The 21,191-nt window shown below is 43.1% G+C and overlaps 1 protein-coding gene across 2 annotated transcripts in view; it reads right to left on the bottom strand.

The window, feature by feature from the left end:
• Reep3 (receptor accessory protein 3) overlaps positions 1–21,191 on the bottom strand; it is a 71,066-nt gene that overhangs the window by 16,723 nt on the left and 33,152 nt on the right. For both annotated transcript variants that reach the window (XM_040732199.1, XM_040732197.1), the window contains exons 3-5: positions 8,685–8,761; positions 6,064–6,184; positions 5,482–5,595 (exon numbers count right to left, since the gene is read on the bottom strand). In XM_040732199.1, coding sequence (XP_040588133.1) covers positions 5,482–5,595; positions 6,064–6,184; positions 8,685–8,761 — 312 coding nt within the window. The remainder of the gene's footprint in view (positions 1–5,481; positions 5,596–6,063; positions 6,185–8,684; positions 8,762–21,191) is intronic.

Genomic DNA, 21,191 nt, shown 5'->3' with positions numbered 1-21,191 from the left:
AAAACTTAAAATAGAAAATCAAAATGACTTGTAATCATTTCCTAAACTTCCTTTACACATGTGTATGTCTTTTTCGTTTATTTTTTATGTTTTTGGATTCATTACACCTTAGAAGCAGGGTCTCCCAGCCTCTGTTGCTCTTCTGAGCTGCAAATTCTTTACAGTGTTTCTGCCCTGCAGGACAGCAAGCTGCACCCGTGGCCTCTACTTGGGTTTCAGAAGTGGCTCCTTGTCAGTTGTGATGACCTAAAATGTTCCGTGGTGGTGTAGGTGGGAGCGTAAACCACTTCCAGTTGAGAGCTGCCATTCTAGAAATGCAGCAGGTTTTTAGATATCAGATATCAACCCCTCGCTTTATAGACAGAAAAATGTTTAATTCTTACATCAGTAGATGATTTGCCTACAGACTTGCGGCTGACACGTGGCAGAATCCAAACTTGAAAAGAAATCGAGAATAATTCAAGTGTTCTAGGATTCACTAATTTGCTCTGTGGACTGTAGAAATTGGCTGAATTTTCTTTTCCCCACAGAAAATAGGATGGGACTCAATAACTGAATACTCAAAATCCCTTCACAAACAGAAAGCCATTAAAACTGACAGCAAAGGGTCAGGAATCTAAAGCTAATCATGGTGGCTTAAAAAGTCAATTAGATTTCAGCAATTTCATCTGCAGACCTCTCCAATTTCCATAAAAAATTTTTTGGCGGGTCTATGAAAGAGATAAAATAAGAAGAGGCTGCTCTCAGAGTGAATCCCGAGGTGGCCAAAGGGGCCAACAGCTCTGCTCTTCACCTGTCCTTCAGCGCAGGATGGCGGTCAGCTACATCAATGCCACCTGCACTGCCCACGTGGAAGCATCCTCAGCAGAATCCTTGAAGGCCCTTCATGTATTTGTGCTTGGCTCAGCCAAAGTAAACTTGTACACTGACCTTGTGAGCAGACGCCTGGTAATGAGGACAGAGGACTGAGTAACATTTTCAGAAAATTGCTTTACGGTGTAATAAATGTTCTGATTAGATTCCTGTTTTCATCTCTGACATGCTCAAGTGATTCAACCTGAGGATCCCAGGCAGGAAAGCACCATTATCTAAATATCACACAAAGAGTGCAAGAATTTTTAGCCTAAAAGATATTTCTAACAAACTATATGAGATATGTATATATATGTATATGCTAATGTATAGTAAACAGCACACAAATTTTGCTATTGTTTTTCTTTCGACTTCTCTTTAAACTTGACCTATTTCTTAGTTTGATTCTAATTTACTTGAATATGAAATATCTGCTTCAGTGAGTTCAACAGATTTTTAAAAAAATGTCTCCAGAGATGAAACTAATTTCAGCCACTTAAAAAAATAATTACAGTAAACCTTGAGGCCAACAGAGCTAATGTTACACAGTACCCAACACAGTTATTGACTATTTCTAATAGACACAACAGAACCAAGAATTGAGTGTCTAGCACTCCCGGAGTCCTGAGAACATGACATCATCTCATGCACTGAGACTTTTTTGGCTAAAGAACAATGTGAGCAAGGAGGGCAGTGAGCTTCAGCGGTGAGCTTGTCTTGTAGTAGTGATTTTGGTGGTTTTTATAGTCTCTGTCTGCTGCCTGGGGGGTGGCGGGTTGATTTTGAATAGTTAAATATAGAAGTGAAATCCATGAATCACAAAAGGAGGAAGTAGATACAGGATTATCTTTTGTGGCATTTTTATAGAAAAGTCTTCCTTTGAGATAATATTATTTAGTAACAGAGGGTCTTAGCAACCAAAAGATGGGTTAAGATAGAGACATGGCTACAGCCAGACAGTAATTGGCCCGTGAGGCCACTGACCCTAACTATCTTAAACTGCATCAGCACCTATCTTAGATTAGGTGTTAAATAGAGAGATTAACTGTGCGCATAGAAGGCAAAATCTGAGATAAAATGAGAGAATAAGAATAAAATTATATTGTGAGGGTTGTTGACTTCCCATGAAGCAGTAACAGGCTTACTAAATATAAGTCAAGATGTAGTAACTACCCCACAAGTAGTTCTAATATATAATATGTCTCAGGAGTTGGAGAGATGACTCAGTGGTTCTTACAAAAGACATAGGTTCAGTTTCCAGGACCCATATAATAGGTAGTTTACAACAATCTAACTCTCATTTCATGGGCTCCAACACCTGCTTCTGGGGCACCAGGCGCACACACACACACACATACAAGCAATAAAACACATTAGAAATATTTCTCAGTGTCAAACAGAGAACCAGTGGGGTTTCTTTCAATATTTACTAAAACAACATTCTCAAACATGTTTTCAATGCACATTCAAAGTTGAAGTTCAACTTGTAGTTTTCTACACAAGATACTGTTAAATAATGCTAATGCTTTTTGTGTGTGTGTGTTTTGTTTTTCGAGACAGGGTTTCTCTGCATTGTTTTGGAGGCTGTCCTGGCACTCACTCTGTAGACTAGGCTGGCCTGGAACTCACAGAGATCCACCTGCCTCTGCCTCCTGAGTGCTGGGATTAAAGGTGTGCGCCACCAATGCCCGGCCAAAATGATGCTTTTTAAATAAGACAATTTCAGAAATGTCTTTGAGGCGTAGCCTGCAAAATCAAACAATGCTGATCTTAAACGGGAAGCAGCCAAGTGGCTTGTGGTCACACACCCCCCCCCTCTAGATACAATCACTCTAAACCCTCCGACTTGTGCTACAAGAGGGAGAGTTTTCTCCTTTAGCTTAGTCCCTTCCCCCACACCCATTTCTCAACATAGCAAGATGACTGTCGTTAAGTTTTCTGTTTTTCTTACTGCTGGGCTGGGCCGGGTTCCATTATTGTACGTTGCTTCTAATAGAAACTTTGTTGTTGTTGTTTCTCCCCCAGAGTTAATAATTGCCTTTTTGGTTCTCATTTGCATAGTCCCCAGTACATTTGTCGTGGTGCTCAGGGCTGTGGGTACACAGGTACACACTGTCTGCACCCAGGGAGTTCTTTGATGTGTTACACCATATGCACGGCTGGGAAAGTGTCACCCCTGCACGGCATCAGATTCTATTCTCATCTCTGTACTTCCATTCTTTACTTTCAGAAGCACCTCTGTTAGCACCGTCCATCCACAGGACCCACTGCCGGCTGTCTCCTCAGGGTTCTAGCGAATTTTGTCATCTCCCTTTGGTGCTGGAATAACCTATTTCCCACATCCCATGGGCTCTACCCCCACTCCCATTAGCTTTGACAGAATATATCTGCCCCAATAAAGGTGTGAACTTGGTATATTTTATGGGTTTGAAATTTATTCCTTTTCAATTATTTTAAGTTTACGCCTGATTGACAGGCTTGACCAGTATAGAACGTGGGCCAAGTTACAAGATGGCATCATGGGTGATGTCACATTGCTTTCATGCTTCTATTTCACTAATTAGAACTTTACTGTTATTCTGATGCTAAATCATTGGAACATGATGTGCTTTTAGTCTCTGAAATCTTTAAGAATTCTGTCCTTGTTGGGGTTTGGTGGGGGTGGAGGTGGAGGTGGGGGAGGGGGAGATTCAATGCCCTGGACTGGAGATGGTCATTTTTTGTCCTGTGGTGCTCGGTGATATATGGGCTCTTTGATCTGGAGGTTCATTGCCCTCAACACTGCAACACACTCCCTGATTTTCTTTTCTTTGATAACCACATCAGTTCCCTGCTTTCACAATGTCTAGTTGTGAAGGATGGATTTCCAGGGTGGTCTTTATGGTGGATGTGATCAGCAATGCATTCTCATTAGGCAAAAGACAAAGAGCAAGTAAACTCTAATAAGCTCAAAATGTTGCTGTTTTAGAGTTTATTCATCCATGTAATGAAAGAAAAGCCCCTACAAGTCTGGTAAAAGGAAAACCGTATAGTAGTAAACACTGTGGTATACTACTATACAATGATCAATAGCCAGTATCAATGTAGCTATCTACGTAAGTCCTATTAACGAATTTCTACTTAGCCCTCACTATAATACTTCCAGGCAGATCATCTGAGTTCTCACTTTTTGATTATGTCAACTTTGGTAGGTGAGCCAAAGGTCCCTGCAAAGTTAAAGTGTCCTCTCGCAACAAACACTCTTTCACCATCGCCGTTCTGTAAAATCACTGCTTAACTGTATCTTTGCATAGCACAGATCAGTTAAGAAGAGCCTGCTGGCCGGGCGGTGGTGGCGCATGCCTTTAATCCCAGCACTCGGGAGGCAGAGGCAGGCGGATCTCTGTGAGTTCGAGGCCAGCTGGACCAATAGCCTCCAAAACAATACAGAGAAACTTTGTCTCGAAAAACCAAAAGAAAAAAAAAAAAAAAAAAAAAGAAGAGCCTGCTGGAGAGCCGGCTCAGAAGCTAAGAGCACTTGCTGCTCTTGCAGAGGACCCAGGTTCAGTTCCTAGCATCCACATTAGGAGGTACACAACTGTCTGTAACTCTAGCTCCAGGGAACTCTATGCTTCTTGACTCTGTGGGCACATACATGCATTATACCCTCATAGATACACAGGGACACCCGCCCCCAAACACACACAGTTAAAACAAAAATAAATCTTAAACCAACAACAAACAACAAAAGAGCCTGACTCCAAAGTAGAATGCTAATCACCCCATTTCACTTCATATTAGTAAACCATTTGAATGAAATTAAGAATTCCTGGTTTCAATATGAGCAAGCACAGTGCTGTCATGTACGCTCAGAGACACGTCACCCTTGTTTTATACACAAAGCAACCAAGGCACACATAAATTAGCAAACTGCTTATGGTGACTTCAAAAGTCACAGTCAGCACCTTCTGGTTGTGATATCGTTTTTTTGTTTTTTTGTTTTTTTCCCATATACCACACGCTAAAATCAGTTGTACTATGCGATTGAAAATAAACCACACCAATTACTACATGCAAAGGAGCCCAAGAGCCAAAGCGCCAGTCTCTGGAGAAGGCTGGTTCAATAGGTAACTTGGCTAGAGAGAACAGCTATAACATTAGCGACTCAGAACAAACTTTTTACATGCTGTATTTTGAATAACCAGTTACCTCAAATTGGTTGAAGTAGAGGTGCAGAAGGAAGCCAGAAATCCTAGCAAGGCAGTGCACAGAGAGAGAGAAAGAGAGGGAAAGAGAGAGAGAAAAAGAGAGAGCAAAGACACAGAGAAAAGAATCATCATCTTTACTTAAGGTAATTTAACAATACTATTTCAAGATTACAAGGTGGGAAACTGTACCACAAAATGACATTTGCTGTTATGTTTTATTTGTTAGCTTCCTCTAATTTCATAATAAATTAAGAGCTTTGAACTCCTAAGTAGCACAGAAAATGAAGTGTTAAAAATATCATTAATATTACCTACTTGTCTATACAAGTGCGAGAATAAGTATAAAATAGAGTCCTGTCAGTTTTACAACCATCTAAAATAAAAGTGGCTACCTTTCTGTATGGGCTGATGGGAAAGCCAAAGATGACAAAGGGAAACTTACTTTCACTGCTGCTGTGACAGCAGCTGTGGCTGCTAAATTCAAACCTTGCCGTCCGAAGTTCACCATTGTCTCATAGCCTTTTTCCTTTGCTTGGACAATATAATCATCAATTTCCTGGGGGTAAACAGTTAACAATAAGATCAGGTGAGGCCACGAGTAAAAAAATAAAATAATTAAGCTGGGTGTGGTAGTGTATGCCTTTAATCTTCCTCTGGAGAGAAAGATCTTTGAGGCTAGCCTGGTCTACATAGGGGTTCCAGGTCATCCGGGACCATACTATGAGATCCAGTCTTAAAAACAAAAACAAAAACTGGCAAACTGAAATAAGAACACATCCGTAGATGTTCGTTTATTCAGGCTTTTTTGTCTGTCTGATTATTTTTTTGAGATGGGGGTCTTACTATCTAGCCCTGGCTGGCCTGGAACTGGATATGTAAACCAGGCTAGCCTATAATTCATCGATATGCCTGCCTCTGCCTTCTGGGGTATACACCACCATGCCCTGCTGGTTTTATTTAGAATTACTATTAAGCCTCTTTTCATAACACTGGGTAGGGTGTGGAAATAACTAACATAGCTTACCCTTTCCTTTGAAGAGAGAAGTGGATGAAGGAACTTTCTATATATTAAACTCGCCCCTCTGGTATAAGGCGACAGCAGCCAAATGACAAAAGCAATCTTCAGCTCGTAGTACAGGGGAAACCTAACAGGAAGCAAAACAAAGAAATAATCAGAAAGAAGTATGGTAAGAAGCAAAACAACAAAAATCACGGAAATCGCAAAATCACCTTATCCGTTTGCACACAAGGAAGTTGCTGACGAAGGAAACAATCACAGTGGGACTTATTGATGGGTTCATATCATTAAAACAGAGATGAGTTGACCAAGGACTGCAAGGGTCCTCGTGGGCATCTTGCACAGGACAGCGCCTGAACTGATTACAATGGCTCAAAAAGATTGGGCTCACCATTTGGTCAGGGTAGCAAAGGACTGCCCCAGATGCATGTGACACACCTACAGACAGCAGGGGACAACTTCATCTGTCCCACGTGCACATCGATTCTTTCTCCAAATTCCAATTGCAGACAAAGGAAGAGTATGAAAAATTAGCACGGAAGCAGTCTGGAAATTAGTTAAGGGCCTATGTCCAGCATGGTCGTTCCTATGGGTGGAGTTACCTCTCCAACCCTGGTCCATGAGATCTGACAAGAGATGATGTAAGTCTTAATTGCTCTCTGACACTCTTATCCAGTTCCGCCAACCTTTTGCTAAAGCTTCTGCCATGGAAATATTTCCTTCTACAGCCTTGGTTCTGAATGAAGACATTAAGGGAGCTCAGCCCAGCAAAGCTGCAGCCAAACCCCCACCCCGAGGCCACTAAAGCCAGACAAGGAGGTCTGCTGTTCTGACCCGCTGTGCTTCACAGGGCTGCCTGCCAGCACGCCAAAAGCTAACTCATACACCGTGAGATGACCACTGGGTACCACGATACAGCGAGCCCCAAGTCTGAGTTTTTATGGTAAGGCAGATAAGCAGGGAAGCAGTGAGGAGTGACTACTGTGTCGTCAGCAAATCATCCTGGCCACAGTGCAACTTTATAGAGTGAATGAACTCCCAGTATTGAAAAACAAAACCCCTATGATTGTGTGGATCCATGAAAAGTGTGGGTGATGTATGCTAACACCAGCGGTTCTCACCATCCACCATGAGATCCATATTAAACTCTGGTTGTAAGCCTGTGTGGCAAGCGCCTTTTTAGAATGAAGCACCTGTCAGCCCAACTTTTAACATTCAACATCTTTTACATTTTCAATAATGTAAATAAGCTACACTCCAAATTAGAAAAAAAAAAAAAAAAAACTGTGGGAACTGGAGATGTATCTCAGTTGGTAAAGGGTCTGCCTTCTAATATATGATGGTCTAATCCCCAGCAATGCAGTAAAAAAAAAAAAAAAAAAACACAGGTGGTTCATGCCCGTAATCCTAGCATTTAGAAGGCAGAGGCTGGAGGATCAGGAGTTCAAGGTCAGCCTTGGCTATGTGAGATCATGCCTCAAAACAGATGAGTAAATAAGGAAAGGAAGGAAGGCCTTTGAAACTTGAGACCCCTCGAATGGTTAAGAATCTTGGTTTTGTCAGTTAAAAGCTAAGAGAAGCTGGGTGCAGGTGAATCCCTGTGAATTATGAGGCCAGCCTGGTCCACAAGCCAATTCCAGGCTAGAGATACACAATGAGACCTTGTCAAAAAAAAAAAAAAAATTGAAGTCTGATGGTGCATATTTTTCCTACAAATTTGTGTGATGACATGATAAAATGTTCTATGAGAATTTTAGACTGGGAATAGTATAAAGAAGGCACAAGAAGGAATAGGAAGGGATGGCTGGGTACCTCTAGGTAGGTACCATAGTCTTTATCATCCATCCATCCATCTATCTATCTATCTATCTATCTATCTATCTATCTATCATCTACCTACCTACCTATATATCTATCCATCTATCTGGCTTCATTTAGTAGCTCAGATAAAGAAAGGATAACCGGGTTAATTTCAGCTGCAGTCTATGGCTCATGGGAAGTGGAAACACTGGCAAGATCTCGGGTTTCCACTTTTACAAGGGAGACTTCTCTAATGGCATGGCTGGATGGAGAGGTACGCTGGAATACCACACGGAGATCCGAGTCCTTAAGTGTGGGTCCTCTACAAACTGTGAACTCAATGAGGGAATCAACGTGGTGTAATTACGCCTCGTGTTGCTTTGCTAGAGCCGCCAGGGAGCTGCTGTCGCGTGGGCGGGTGTCCACGTGGCTGCTGACGTGTAGTCTCAATGTTCCTGCCTCAGAGCTCTGGGGCTGGGAAGGGAGGGAGGGCCACGACCAGATGCTGCGGATCGGAGAGGAGTCATTTCGGAAACTATCGAGAAAAACAGTCTGAAGTCATGAGTGTGGAGAGCGGATGATGACAGCCAGGTTCTCTATTTTAAGATGCTGGTGGGAGAGGGAGGTGGGCAGGGCTTAGCACAGCGAGCTGCCTTCATGAGGGCAGGCTCCACAGAGAGCGCTGCTGTCACGAGGAAGACGGAGGAAGAAAACCATGCTGGGTAATTAAGCTGCTTGATCTATTTCTCATGGTGGGAAGCAAGAGCCGGTAAGAACTCAGGACACCTGAGAGCGCCCGAGTCCCTAGGAGTGGTGCACTAACTTACCATACAAGTGTCTGATCAGCCACCGTTTCAATCACAGTATAGAGGGCAAAGACGATCCAGTACATCATCCAGCGAACCTGGAAGTCATAAAAGCATTCGTGAAACAATTGGCTAAGACAACTGCAGGGTCTGGGGCCTCAGCCCTGAATCTCATGCGTCTCTGGATATACACTACACTGGGGTTCAATGCAGAGGACGATGGTCCAGTTTTATGTATGAGTTTGTGGGATGACTACATCATGTGTTTTCAGATACAGGAGTCCACAACAAATCTCTGAGGTCTGGCAGAATGTAACTCAGTAACCAGAATCAAAGAACCATTCACACAAATAAAAGAGTACAAGACATGACAACATCTAATGCTAACTGGTCTGCAGAATTTTTCATTTATCAGGGCTGGAGTGGTTAAGAGTACTGGCTGCTCTTTTAGAGGATCCCGGTTCGATTCCCAGCACCCACATGACAGCCCACAACTGTCTGTAACTCCAGTTCCAGGGGATCTGACACTCTCACATTGGCATACACGCAGGCAAAACACCAGTGCACATAAAATAAAAATAAATCTTAAAAAATAAATTAATAAAAGGGTACATTAAGTACTTTTCATTTATCTGGGTGTGATGATGCATGTCTTTAATCCTAGTGCTGGGAGATAGAAAGAGTAGATCTCTGTGAGTTCAAAGATAATCTGGTCCACATATCAAGCTCCAGGTCAGCTAGAACTACATAGAGAGACCTCACCTCAAATAAATAGATTTTACATTATCATTTTTCCACGTACAGAAATTGTTCACAGACTAGGAACCACCATAGGGCTGTTTACTTGCTTAAATGACAAATCCATAAAAGCAGTTAGTTTGTTTGAGAACCTGAAGTTAGTGTCTGCCTTCACTCCTGTGGGGAAATGTGGACTTCCTGCCTGCTGAACGAGAGCATTCTAGCTGGTCCCCCACTCTCTGCTGTCTTCTGGCACTATATCCTTTCATGGGCAGATGCCAGATTAGTAGCTCTTAAACTCGCTCCCCCTCCCTTTTCATCAAGGCCAGCAGATGCACTTTCTTTCAAGTAGGTTCCGTTTGTTTTTCTTTTTCCTTTCTTGTCTGTTTGCTTGTTTGTTTCCCTGCTCAGCAATATAAGCAAATACACAACCCCACACCGACCACTGGACTTGGGACTGTTAAGTACACAATATAGCAATAATGCCTTCAACCCCTCTAACAACATTATGAGTTGGAAAATGCAATAGCTTCTGCCACAGGTCAGGGAATAGTGGCAGAGAGGTAAAGGGCTTTCTGAAGGTCGCTTTGCAGCAGTGTGGATCCAGGCTGCCTAATTCTGGGATGGGCTAGCCAGCTGGACCATACTCAGATGGAAAACCGGGAGGAGCCCGAGAAAACACACTGCTTCTTCTCATCCACTCCAGTGTCTTGAGAAGCAGTTAGGATACAGTGCTAGGCAAAAAATATTTTTAAAGTTAGCACTTTAATGGGTTGCACTGCTGCCATGGGGGCATCGCTGTCCTAATATGTCCTTATTAACTACTTAGTTTCAAGATAGATGCTTGTTTTGGCTAGTTCACAGACAACATCAAACCGTGACTCAAGGCTAGGGATGTAGCTAGTGGTAGAGGATGTACACACTACAACAATGTCCCTGGAACTGGAGGTACAGCTAGGTGGCTGTGAGCTGTCCCAGGGGTGTCAGAACTGAGCTGGGTCCTCTCCAAGAGCAGTAAGTGCTCTTATCCACTGGGTCACCTCTCCAGCTCTAATGAAATTCTTCTTTTTTAAGACAGGGTTTCTCTGTAGCATTGGAGCTTGTCCTGGAACTCACTCTGTAGACTAGGCTGCCCTTAAACTCACAGAGATCTGCCTGTCTCTGCCTCCTGAGTGCTGGGATCAAAGGCATGCTCCACCACTACCTGACATGTAATTTTTTTTTAAGAAGAAGAAGGGTATTTCTTTGTAGTTAAACTAAACCATCACCAAACAGCAAACTATGACATCATCAGTATATTCTAGACTTCCCCCTGTGGTACTGAATAGTATTTTATTGTTGTTTTTTTTTCCTTAGGTCTCACATTGTAGCCCAGGTTGGCTTCAAACATGTGACAATCCTCCTTCCTGGGCTTTCCGAGGTTACAGAGTCATCATGCTAGCACTGGCCATACTTTTATATAAAGTAAAACCCTATGGTTTGTATTTGTCCTTTGTGAATAAATCCCTTGACAATCTGCTCTTGAGTGTAAGGGGTTTCCTTTTTATCAGAAATATGGGCAGTAAAGGTAACCAAACTTAGGCAATAAATAATGTCACTCGATGACGGCGAGCTGTTGTTCATGGGAGCGAACGCAGAGAAGGGTAACCTTGGAAATGTGCTGCCTTAATTTTAACAATAATGGATCTGGTTAGGATTTTACATGAAACGATGACTCAGCAAAGCTTTTAGAAAAACTGTGCCTCAAGGCCACCCGGCTTCTGTTTAAGGTTTTTCCCAGAGGAAATACCAGAAGTCAAGGTTAAAAAAAAAAAAAAGCAGTTCATAGTTTTCATATTAGATGAAAATACCAATAATAAAATGCAGCATTAGAATTAATATTCGTGATTTCTGGGAAAACCATCACCTTGACTGTCCTATACTGTGTACAGACCCTTCTGTGTCTGTAGAGATTGTCCCTCAAACTCAAACCCTGCAAATACAAAGCCTGTTGCTGTGCAAGTCTCAACTATCCAGTAGCTTAATATTTACCAGTAACCAATGTATATCCTCTTGTATACATTAAATTGTCTCTAGGTTACTCATGATATCTAATATGATGCAAATTTTTCCCTCCTCCCTCCTCTTTTCTGCAGGGTCTTCCATTGATCATCCAGCTATGGCCTTTCAAGTGGTGACGTCACAGCTGTGTGTTAGCAGCTCTATAACCACTTACCGACCACAAAAGAGGCAATATGTACACCCATAAGCAGTAAGTCGAATACACACACACACACACACACACACACCTTTGACTTATCTTTCATACAAAACATAATGTAGTTAGTTCTTAATGACTGAGGTGCCATCATTAGCAATGACATGAACTGATACAGTGGTATCCAATCTTATTACCTATTTGTCATAGGAAAAGACACAAGTATGGGCTGGTGAAATAGCTCAGGAGCTTGCCATTAAGCCTGATGACCTGATTTTGATCCCTGGTATCCACATGGTAGAAGACGAGAAGGGTCTCCTGGCCGTCACATGTACTCTGTGTCACAAAGAGGAACAAGTATACACACATGCAAATAAATAAATAAATAAATGAAATTAAAAAAAAAAAAGACAAGAGCCAGGGGGGTGGTAGCAGTGGAGAACACCTTTAATCCCAGCAGTTGGGAGGCAGAGGTAGACAGATCTCTGTGAGTTGAGGCCAGTCTGGCTCGTCTATAGAGTGAGTTCCAGGACACCCAAGGCTACACAGAGAAACCCTGTCCCGAAAATCAAAAAGAAACAAACCAAACAAACAAAGAAAGAAGAAAACAAGAGACACATAGCCAACAGCTTCAGCCCACAGGGTTTTAATATTTTAATGAGGCAACAATGATATTGAAGTATAAGAATACTATGAGAAGGACAAGAATAATCTAAGGAAGGTAGGCAGAAGAAAACCTCCAAGGAAGAAGAAGCAAGCGTGTATGCTCTTGCTAGGACAAAGGGAAAAGGAAGTGAAAACTTGGCGGTGTAGGGAAATAGGTAAGAGGGCTGAAGGAGGTAAGCACTTCCCCTGCTTGGGGCCAGAGTGCGGCTCATTTGTTAGGAGCGGTGTGCTGGCTCTGAGAAGAACCAGGCAGTTTCTCTGTGCAGCCCTGCCTGCCCTGGAACTTGCTCTATATAGACCAGGCTGGCCTTGAACTCAGAGATCCAGCTGCCTCTGCCTTCTGAGTGCTGAGATTAAGGGCTTGTGCCACCACCACCTGGTTTAGAAAAGCCGCTTTCATGAGTAGCAAAAGATGCTGCCTAGGAAAGGCTGGGTCAGATACTGAGCAATGATGCCTTCACCCGTGTGGAGCGTTAGTGAGCTGTCTAGGGCAATGATAGGGGGGTTTATGAAGGCAAAGCTGCTGAGTGCCGGGCTCCTCAAGTCCGCTTGCAGGTGTGGGGGCTGAGTATCCAGTTCTCACCCGCAGAGTGTGAGCTGGGACAGTGGATGTCTACCTACAGGTCTTCTCTAGTTAGTTAGCAGGGAGCAGAGTAGCCTTGGAGGCTGTGTGCTGAGGGCGAGCAGAGTTCTTAATAGCTGTAGGAGGAAGAGTCCTGGCTGGTCTTGCTTCATGATGGGCTGGCACAGGACATACAAACCCCATATTCCTTCTGTCACCGCATACTTTGTTGCATGGTATGGTCAAAGCATCTGGCTGCCATTCTCATCTGTGGGGACTGAGAGGCTGGGGCCACCATAGAAATGGTTCTAGAACTAGCTGAGCACCCACCAGGGAGCTATTGTGGGCTGGCCGGGTCCCACCTAATGCCTGGTTAGTAGTGGCTGGTGCAATGGCTGCAGTGACGGAGATGAGAACTGTTTCCTGAGCGCTGCTGCTGTTGGGAAGCCGCTGGAGGGTAGGAAGAGGGACAAGCTCACACAGCATACTCAAACAGCCAGAGGCAAAAGAGCCTGAATTATGACTGGGATCCCTTGGAGGTGTGGCTTCTCACTGAGTTTGTTAACTCTCATCTAGCATTGTCCATGTTTTGTTACTTTAGCAGCATTACCCTTCCCTCCCATCATCTCCACTGGGCAAAACAAACAAACAACAAACAAAACCAAACCACCCCAAAAAAGCAAAAGAAAATAAATAAACACACAAACACACACACACACACTCTCTCTCTGTCTCTCTCTCTCTCTCAAGAGCATACACACACAGGTGTGGTCATTTGAGTCCACAATCCCAGAGCTAGGGGAGCAGAGACAATCAGTTCCCTGGGTTGGCCAGCCAGCCTGGCTGAATTGGTGAGCTGTGGGTTCAGACAGACAGACTGTCTAAAATCCTTTTTAGAAAGTAGAAAGGAAAAGAGGAAGGCAAGCATCCCAGTCCTGAGCCCCATGCTCAGCCCCAACAGAACCCCAGAATCACTCAGATATCAAAAGAAAGCCATTTGCCAAGGAAATAAACCCCTAATTAGGCAAGTTCTTTTAAAGATTAGGGAATCATCTGTGACATGAAACCACAGTACCTAAAGTGACATTCTGGTTACACAGTGCACGGGCAGACGTTCCTTGTCAGCGAGCCAGCACTTGCTTTATTATTGTTCCAAATCCATAAGGTTTTGATAAGCCTTAGCATTTCAAAAATCCAGACAGTCATGTGATGGGAGTTCTTTACTCTCCCAGAGGAATTAGAGGACATTTAAAGCCTGAGCAGTACAGTAAAATGAACATAGCCAGAGGCAAAATGTACTATCAGAAGACCATGCTCCATTTAATGGGAACTCATTTACATTATCCTGATGCCAAAAGAAATGTGGGTTCATTTCACGGATCTTTTAACGTTTTTCAACAAAAGAAGTTTTTATGCTCTACATGCTTAGGAAAAAAAATTATGACGATCCCAGGATAAACAAACACAGGAACTGTAAGCGTTGTAATTGTTTTGAACCTCCCTCCCCAAGTCCCACTGCAGAAACTGATAGTGGGGACAGTGGGACACAGACCCACAAGTGTGGGGGTGGGGTGGAGACCACCTTCTGGTTTGCAAGCACATGCTAAGGGTTTTAAGAGCCATGCATAATGGTAAGGGCACAGTAATTGAGAAATGTTTTCCTGGAGGCTGGAGAGATAGACGGCTCAGCGGTTAAGGGCTTTGACTATTCTTCCAGAGGACCCTGGTTCAATCCCAGCTCCCACATGACAGCTCACAGCTGTCTGTAACTCCAGTTCCTGGGGACCCCAGCACCCATGGCAAAACACCGATGCACATAAAATAAAAATTAATAAAAAAATGTTTTCCTTAAATCGTTCCTTTGTATGACTTGTTCTTGCTATGTCATTACTAGAGTGGTATTATAATAGCAACAATGGTAATATATTAAATGATACAACTGTACTAACTTACAGTGTGTGATTAGAAAAACCAAGTTGATAAGTTAATTTGACAAATATTACTTAGGGTCTATTGTGCACAAAGCCTTTGACATAAAAGAGTCATAAACTATTGTGGCAAGGTTTTCCTGTTCCCAAGGAGCCTTCATAGTAGGATATGAATGTAAGAAGATATATAATTAGGATAGGCAGTTTAACCCACTTATAACTGCTAAGATCTTTATATACTATGTCACTGTTTTGTCTGAATGAAACTTACTTCTTAGGGAAAAGGCTTTCCTAGTTATTGTCCTCCCTCCCCGCAAAAGTCAAAGGTCATTCATAAATCTATGCATTGTGGTTGGCTTATGTAACACCTGTTGCCTCAGTCATTTCATTCAGTGGGAGGGATGAAACCTGTCCTCATCGTCCTCTGCCTGGAAAAGCAGGCACGGAACAATCCTACTGAACAACTTCTATTTTCTGGGGCATGGTCTGTAGGCCAGGCAGGCATGGAACTCAACTAAGTAGTCAAAGAGTAATGACAACCATCCTGAACACTGATAATATAGGAGCCATCAGGTCTCTCTGTCTCTCTCTGTCTCTCTCTCTCTCTCTTAGACAGGGTTTCTCTGTGTGATATCCTTGGCTGTCCTGGAACTCGATTTGTAGACCAGGCTGATCCCGAACTCACTGAGATCTACCTGCCTCTGCCTCCTATGCTGGGATTAAAGGGGTGTTCGGTCACTGCTTGGCCTGGCTACTTTCTCAAAATTTAAGGTCTGGGATCCAGTAGGAAGAGAAGGCCTAGTGGGTAAAGTACCTGCTTTGTAGTGCATGGGTAATGACCTGAGTTCCAGCCTTGGATCCACATAAAGGTGGGAGGAGACAATTGACTCTATGAAGTTATCCTTTGATCACTACATGCTCACTGAGGCACATATGTGTCCACACATAGACATATCATGTGTGGACACAATAATAATAAGCAATAATGAAAAGAAAGTAAGGTCTTAACTGATAAGTCTCAAACAAGTAACTATTAGCTGTTAGTGGGCAGTTTATAGCACACAAAAGTGATTATTTTGCCATTTTCCACATTATCAAGACATTAAGACACTTCCTAACCTTTCTTAATTACAGATTCATTGAATCAGAGCTACCAACGCTGGTCTTCAAAAACATACCCAACAAGCCATGAACCTTCCCCCCACTTATGCCTAATGATTTCAATTATAACCACTAAGTAAACCCAGAGCATAAATGCTAAAATATGCTCCAATGGGAAAAAAAGAAGGGAGAAAAAAACAAAACAACAACTTTGCTGAATCTAAAAAGAAATAAACAGTGCTGAATTTCAGACCACCCAAGGAGAACTTTATTTTCTGGCCATTGTTAGTTACTCAGTTGGGTCAATCCTTCCAGAGTACTGTGTATACCACATTTCAGAAGGGATGGAGAAATTCTAGGATCAGGATTCCTCGGAAAACAGTATGGGGTTGAAAGAGATTTCTTCTGTTTCATGAACAATTATGCAATAATTTGGTTATTTCACAACAATTTTCTCCCCCTTTAAAACAAAGAGGAACAAAATGTGAGAAATCAAATAGAAGAAACTCCCTCCTTTATTCAACCCAGATGGCTCTGCTGTGGGTTTTTTCGCAGAGCTGTTCCAAGTTAGAGGCATGGCTGGAAAAAACTAGTGCAGTTAGATTTCATGTGGGTAGAGGCTGAGTCTGAACGTGTGGAGCCTGTCTGTTCTTTCTTCGCTCGTTGACATGGGCTCCTGGGACAGAACACAGGTCACCAGCAAGTCCATTTACCTGTTGAGCTATCTTGCCAGCCCTGAACATCAGTTTTGAACAGACAGAATGTGAGTTTAAAAGGTTAGGGTTGCCTTTAATCCCAGCACTCAGGAGGCAGAGGCAGGCAGAGGCCAGCCTGGTCTACATAGTGAGTTCTGGGACAGCCAAGGCTACATGGAGAAACCCTGCCCCTAAAAACCAAAACTAAATAATAATTAAAAAAAAGGTTAGAGGTGATCTGGGCTTCCTCTGTCTGGAGGTAGGTCTCTGCCTGTTCTGTCTTAGACTAGTGCTTCAATTGCTGTCACTCAGCTTGACTCCTGTTTCAGAGTTCAAGGCAGCAAGAGTAACCTGCAGTTTCTGGTTATCACCACCCTTGCCTTACAGAAGCCCCTGATTTTTTGAAGGATCAAGCTGCATGTAATACAGCTACATCTGGTGCCCAAGTGAACCAAGACAGAGACAGACGTTTGTGTCATCGGATTACAGTGGCCTCTCCAGGGCCAATGAGTTACAGGAGCCCTGTGTGTTTCTTCCCCAAGCTCCTCAGAGTCTGAGAAACTCAAGAGAAGGAAAAGTGCAGAAATGTCTCAAAAGTAGATGACAATCAATTTAAAAAGTGTTGAAAACAAGATGCAAAATTAGGAACGGCTTCAGGAACCTGCTCCCAGCAGCACATGGGAAGGAAAGGGTGGCTTCTCAGCCCCAAGATAACTCTTTCCATTGTGCTGGCTGGGAATTCACGCTGCCTTCCCCCCTCGCCCCGCCCTTTTTATTCTTTGTTTAAAGTCTTCTTGACTTATTTGGGATAATACGTATTTACAGGAGAAGAGACACCGTTCTTTTAAACACTGTATAGAATTTCTCAGGGTTTTAAATGGGAAGCAGCCGACTCCACAGAGAGGAGTGGAGTCAGTCAGCTTTGCTCCCATGAAGGCTGTCACCCCGTGGTCCTCGCTTCCGTGACATTCTAACATCTTGAACCACTATTCTCCTTATCTGAGTCACCCCAAGGGGTGGTTCTACTCTACAAGCATTTCTATCTGAGAGAACCAAGGACCACACCGGGGCAGGGTCAAGACTCTAGGGCAGTGGTTCTCAGCCTTCCTAATGCCGTGGCCCTTTAACACAGTTCTTTGTGTTGTAGTGACTCCCCTCCCCCCCCAACCATATAATTTTATTTTCATTGCTATTGCATAACTGTAATTTTACCACTGTTATGAATGTAATGTAAAATCTTGGGGATGGATGATAGAAATTTGTCAAAGGGGTCATGACCCATAGGTTGAGAACCGCTGCTCTAGAGGCAATAACTGCACCCTCAGGCCAGCCTCAAAATAATGGAAACCAGGGGGAAATTTGATTCAACTTGAACTGTGTGGTTAGCTGTGTTAAAATGTTTATTATATTCAGAGTTGTTAATTAATTGACATGTTTGTAAAACAAATATTTTCCACGGAGATGTAAGATAACAGGATTTACTATGACGTTTTCATATACAGGTATATTGTGCCTTGTTCACATTCACTCATTACCTTTTTTTGCCTCCTCTCCCCTGACTTCTTTCCTCAAAAATTCCTATTTTCATCACACACACACCCTGCAAAGTTAAATCTAGATTCTGCTTATGAGAGAAAACATGCATATTTACATATAACGTTTTAAAAATTAATAGTTTTTCTCCTAGCTGTGGATTACAATCTCCAGAGGGGGGTTGGGGGGTGGGATGCAGAGATGGCTCAGTGGTTAAGAGCTCTGGCTGCTTTTCCAGAGGACCCGGGTTCAATTCCCAGCACCCACATGGCAGATCACAACTGTCTGTAACTCCAGTTCCAAGGGATCTTACACCTTCACACCAATGAACATAAAATAAATTTAAATACACCATTAAAAAAAAAAAAGATCTCCAGAGGGGGCGGGGCTTGTGATATGGTTCAGAGGGCAAAAGTGCTGTCATGCAACCCTGAGGACCTGGGCTCAATCCTGGAACCCACGAGAAAAGCCAGATGCAGCTGCAACTCCAGCACTTCTACTGTGAGTTAGGAGTCAGAGAAGGGAGATGACGTCAGAAGTTTCTAGCTAAGGCAGTTCACAGCTCAGTGACACAAACAAGAGAGACCCCACCTCAGGAACAAGGCGGAAAGAACCAACCTAGAGAAATCCTCTGACCTTCACATGCTGCCGTCTCTTTGTCTGCCTGTCTGTCTCACACACACACACACACACACACACACACACACACACACACACACACACACACACACCTCCCTCAGCACAATATGCAGAGAGGGTAGCCAGGCATTTAAAAAGCACAATCCACATATGCTTTGGATGTGGGTCAGAGTTCAGCCCACGAACAGATCCCTGGCTTTACTTGAGAGCTGGCTGGAAACACAGAATCTCAAGCCCAGGCCAGACCTACTATACTAGTATCTGCATTTTAATAAGATCCCAAGGGAATGCATGCAGTCGCTGAAGCCTAACAGCACTACCGTGGGAGGCTACTCCACACAGTTCTCAGAATACCAACTAGAGCGAAGGGCAACACTCTTTGGAACACTGACAGAAGGACTTCAGCTTTGGAGAAAAGGGCAGCATGGTTTCCTGAGATAACTAATGCAATCATTTAAAACACAATCGGACTTTCAGATCGTTATTTATGGATACCATCGCTAAAATAAAATTAAAAGCCCAGCATGGTGACTCACCTGCCTGGGACTATAGTCCCAGAGTCTGAAGCCTGAGGCAGGAGTATATCTCTGACTTTGAGGCTAACCTGGGTTACATAGCTTACTATGTACACAGCTTGATCTACGAAGTTAGATCCTGTCTCAAAACAAGCAAACAAATAAAATGACCACCGCTATCATAAGGCTCAAAAACGTAGACGAGCCTCTGGCTGCTAGCCCAGCTCTCAGGGGACTGTTTGTGGTAGCCATCAGCAGATGAGAGCTTTGCACAATGGCGGAAGGGCAGCACCTCAGGTTCGTCTATCCCGAGTCCATTAAGAATATTCTGCTGTCTCTCCAGCTAAGAAACATCTAAGCAGTCTGGAACTATTCAGATATGGACAATCGATGAAGGCCCTCTCCCAAGGAGAAAGTCTGGGGTTGTGGACAGAACTAAGTTGGTACAGTGCTTGCTTAATGTGCATGAGGCCCTGGGTTCAGTATATAGAACTGCACACATAAACCAGGTGTGTAGGCCTACATCTCTGACCTCAGCACTAAGGAGGCCAGCACTTAGGCAAAGTCCGAGGTCACCCTTGGCCGAGTTTCAGACTAGTCTGGGCTATATGGGTCCTCGTTGTCACCAAATAAAATCTGCTGACATCAGATCTTCGTTTGGAAGAGACCTGCTGGAAACCTCTGGAAGCCACCGTGGTTCTGTGAAACAGATTTCTCAACTCAGTCCTTATCTGTGACTTTTGAGTAGCTTTTCCCTCTTTACCTGAAGAGCCGGGATATGTGGTGGGTTTTGTTTATTTGTTCCTGTTTTTAAAGCGATTTCTTTGTTTTTACTTAATCATTCTGACTGCCAAAAGTAGGACATGATTTCAGGGAAAACATATTTTGGTATGTTTGAGATTTCTGAACAACTGTTCCAAAGGATTTCCTCTCCTGACATTTCCATTCCCATGATGCTTCTTGTGTGTCCTTCAAGCTGTATGTACCAGGTTTTGGAAAGACCTGACTGCTCTTAGTGGACATCTTCAGGGACAGCTCTGGCTTCTGTGTTTTTAAAAGACCTTGTACAATATCAGGGCAATCTGGCTGGCAATCTGATTAACTGCAGCCATAGCTACAGAATTGATGTGTCTAAAACTACAGAAGGAAGCCAATATCTTAGCATTCAAATGACAGTTTCTGGTATTTGTGAAGAAAAAAGATTTCACTGCATAAATAATGTGATCTTCAGCTGAAAAGAACAAAAGCCAGGTACATATGATACAATCAGGAACTATCTCATTAAAAAATAAAAAAAGATTTATTTTCATTTTATGGGTTTATGTATTTTCCTGGCATATGTGTGTTCCCCCCATACTACAGTGCCCACAGAGGATGGTCAGGTCCTCAGATCCCCTGGAACTGGAGTTACAGGTCGTTGTGAGCTGCCGCAAGGGTGACAGGAACCAAACCTGGGTCCTCTGTCAGATCAGCAAGTGCTCTTAACTCCTGCGCCACCCCTCCTACCCTCATTTATCTCGGTTTTTTAGGAATAAAGCATTTCTGTAATAAAAATTTTAAGTAGTTGAGTGTTTTCCAAGTTTAGCACTTAAATTTCTTGCTTCTCAAATCTCTCCTAATCTTTTCCCCATCTTCCCTCTTGCAAGTGTTTTTGTTGTTGTTTTGAGATAAGGTCTAACTATGTAGCTGAAGCTGGTCTAGAACTCATGAATCTCCTACTTCAGTCTCCCATTGATGACTCAGGCACGTTCCATCATACCCAGGGTCTGCGGTTTGTTTTATTAAGCTTATGCAAGTCAACAATTCTTAGAAATATTAATTCCCTGGGTTTTATGCCTTTGTTTGACTGTTTAACAACATCCTGCTTCTCTTACAGGGTCTTCTGTTTGTTCATCTATTTACAGATAGAAGCTTGCCATGGAGGCCAGGCCTTCCTCAAATTTCCGATCCTCCT

The sequence above is a fragment of the Mesocricetus auratus genome, unplaced genomic scaffold (genome assembly GCF_017639785.1).
Source record: "Mesocricetus auratus isolate SY011 unplaced genomic scaffold, BCM_Maur_2.0 Super-Scaffold_100027, whole genome shotgun sequence".
Classification (NCBI taxonomy): Eukaryota; Metazoa; Chordata; class Mammalia; order Rodentia; family Cricetidae; genus Mesocricetus; species Mesocricetus auratus.
The sequence above is the reverse complement of the archived record's forward strand: the minus strand, read 5'-3'. Positions and strand labels throughout refer to the sequence as shown.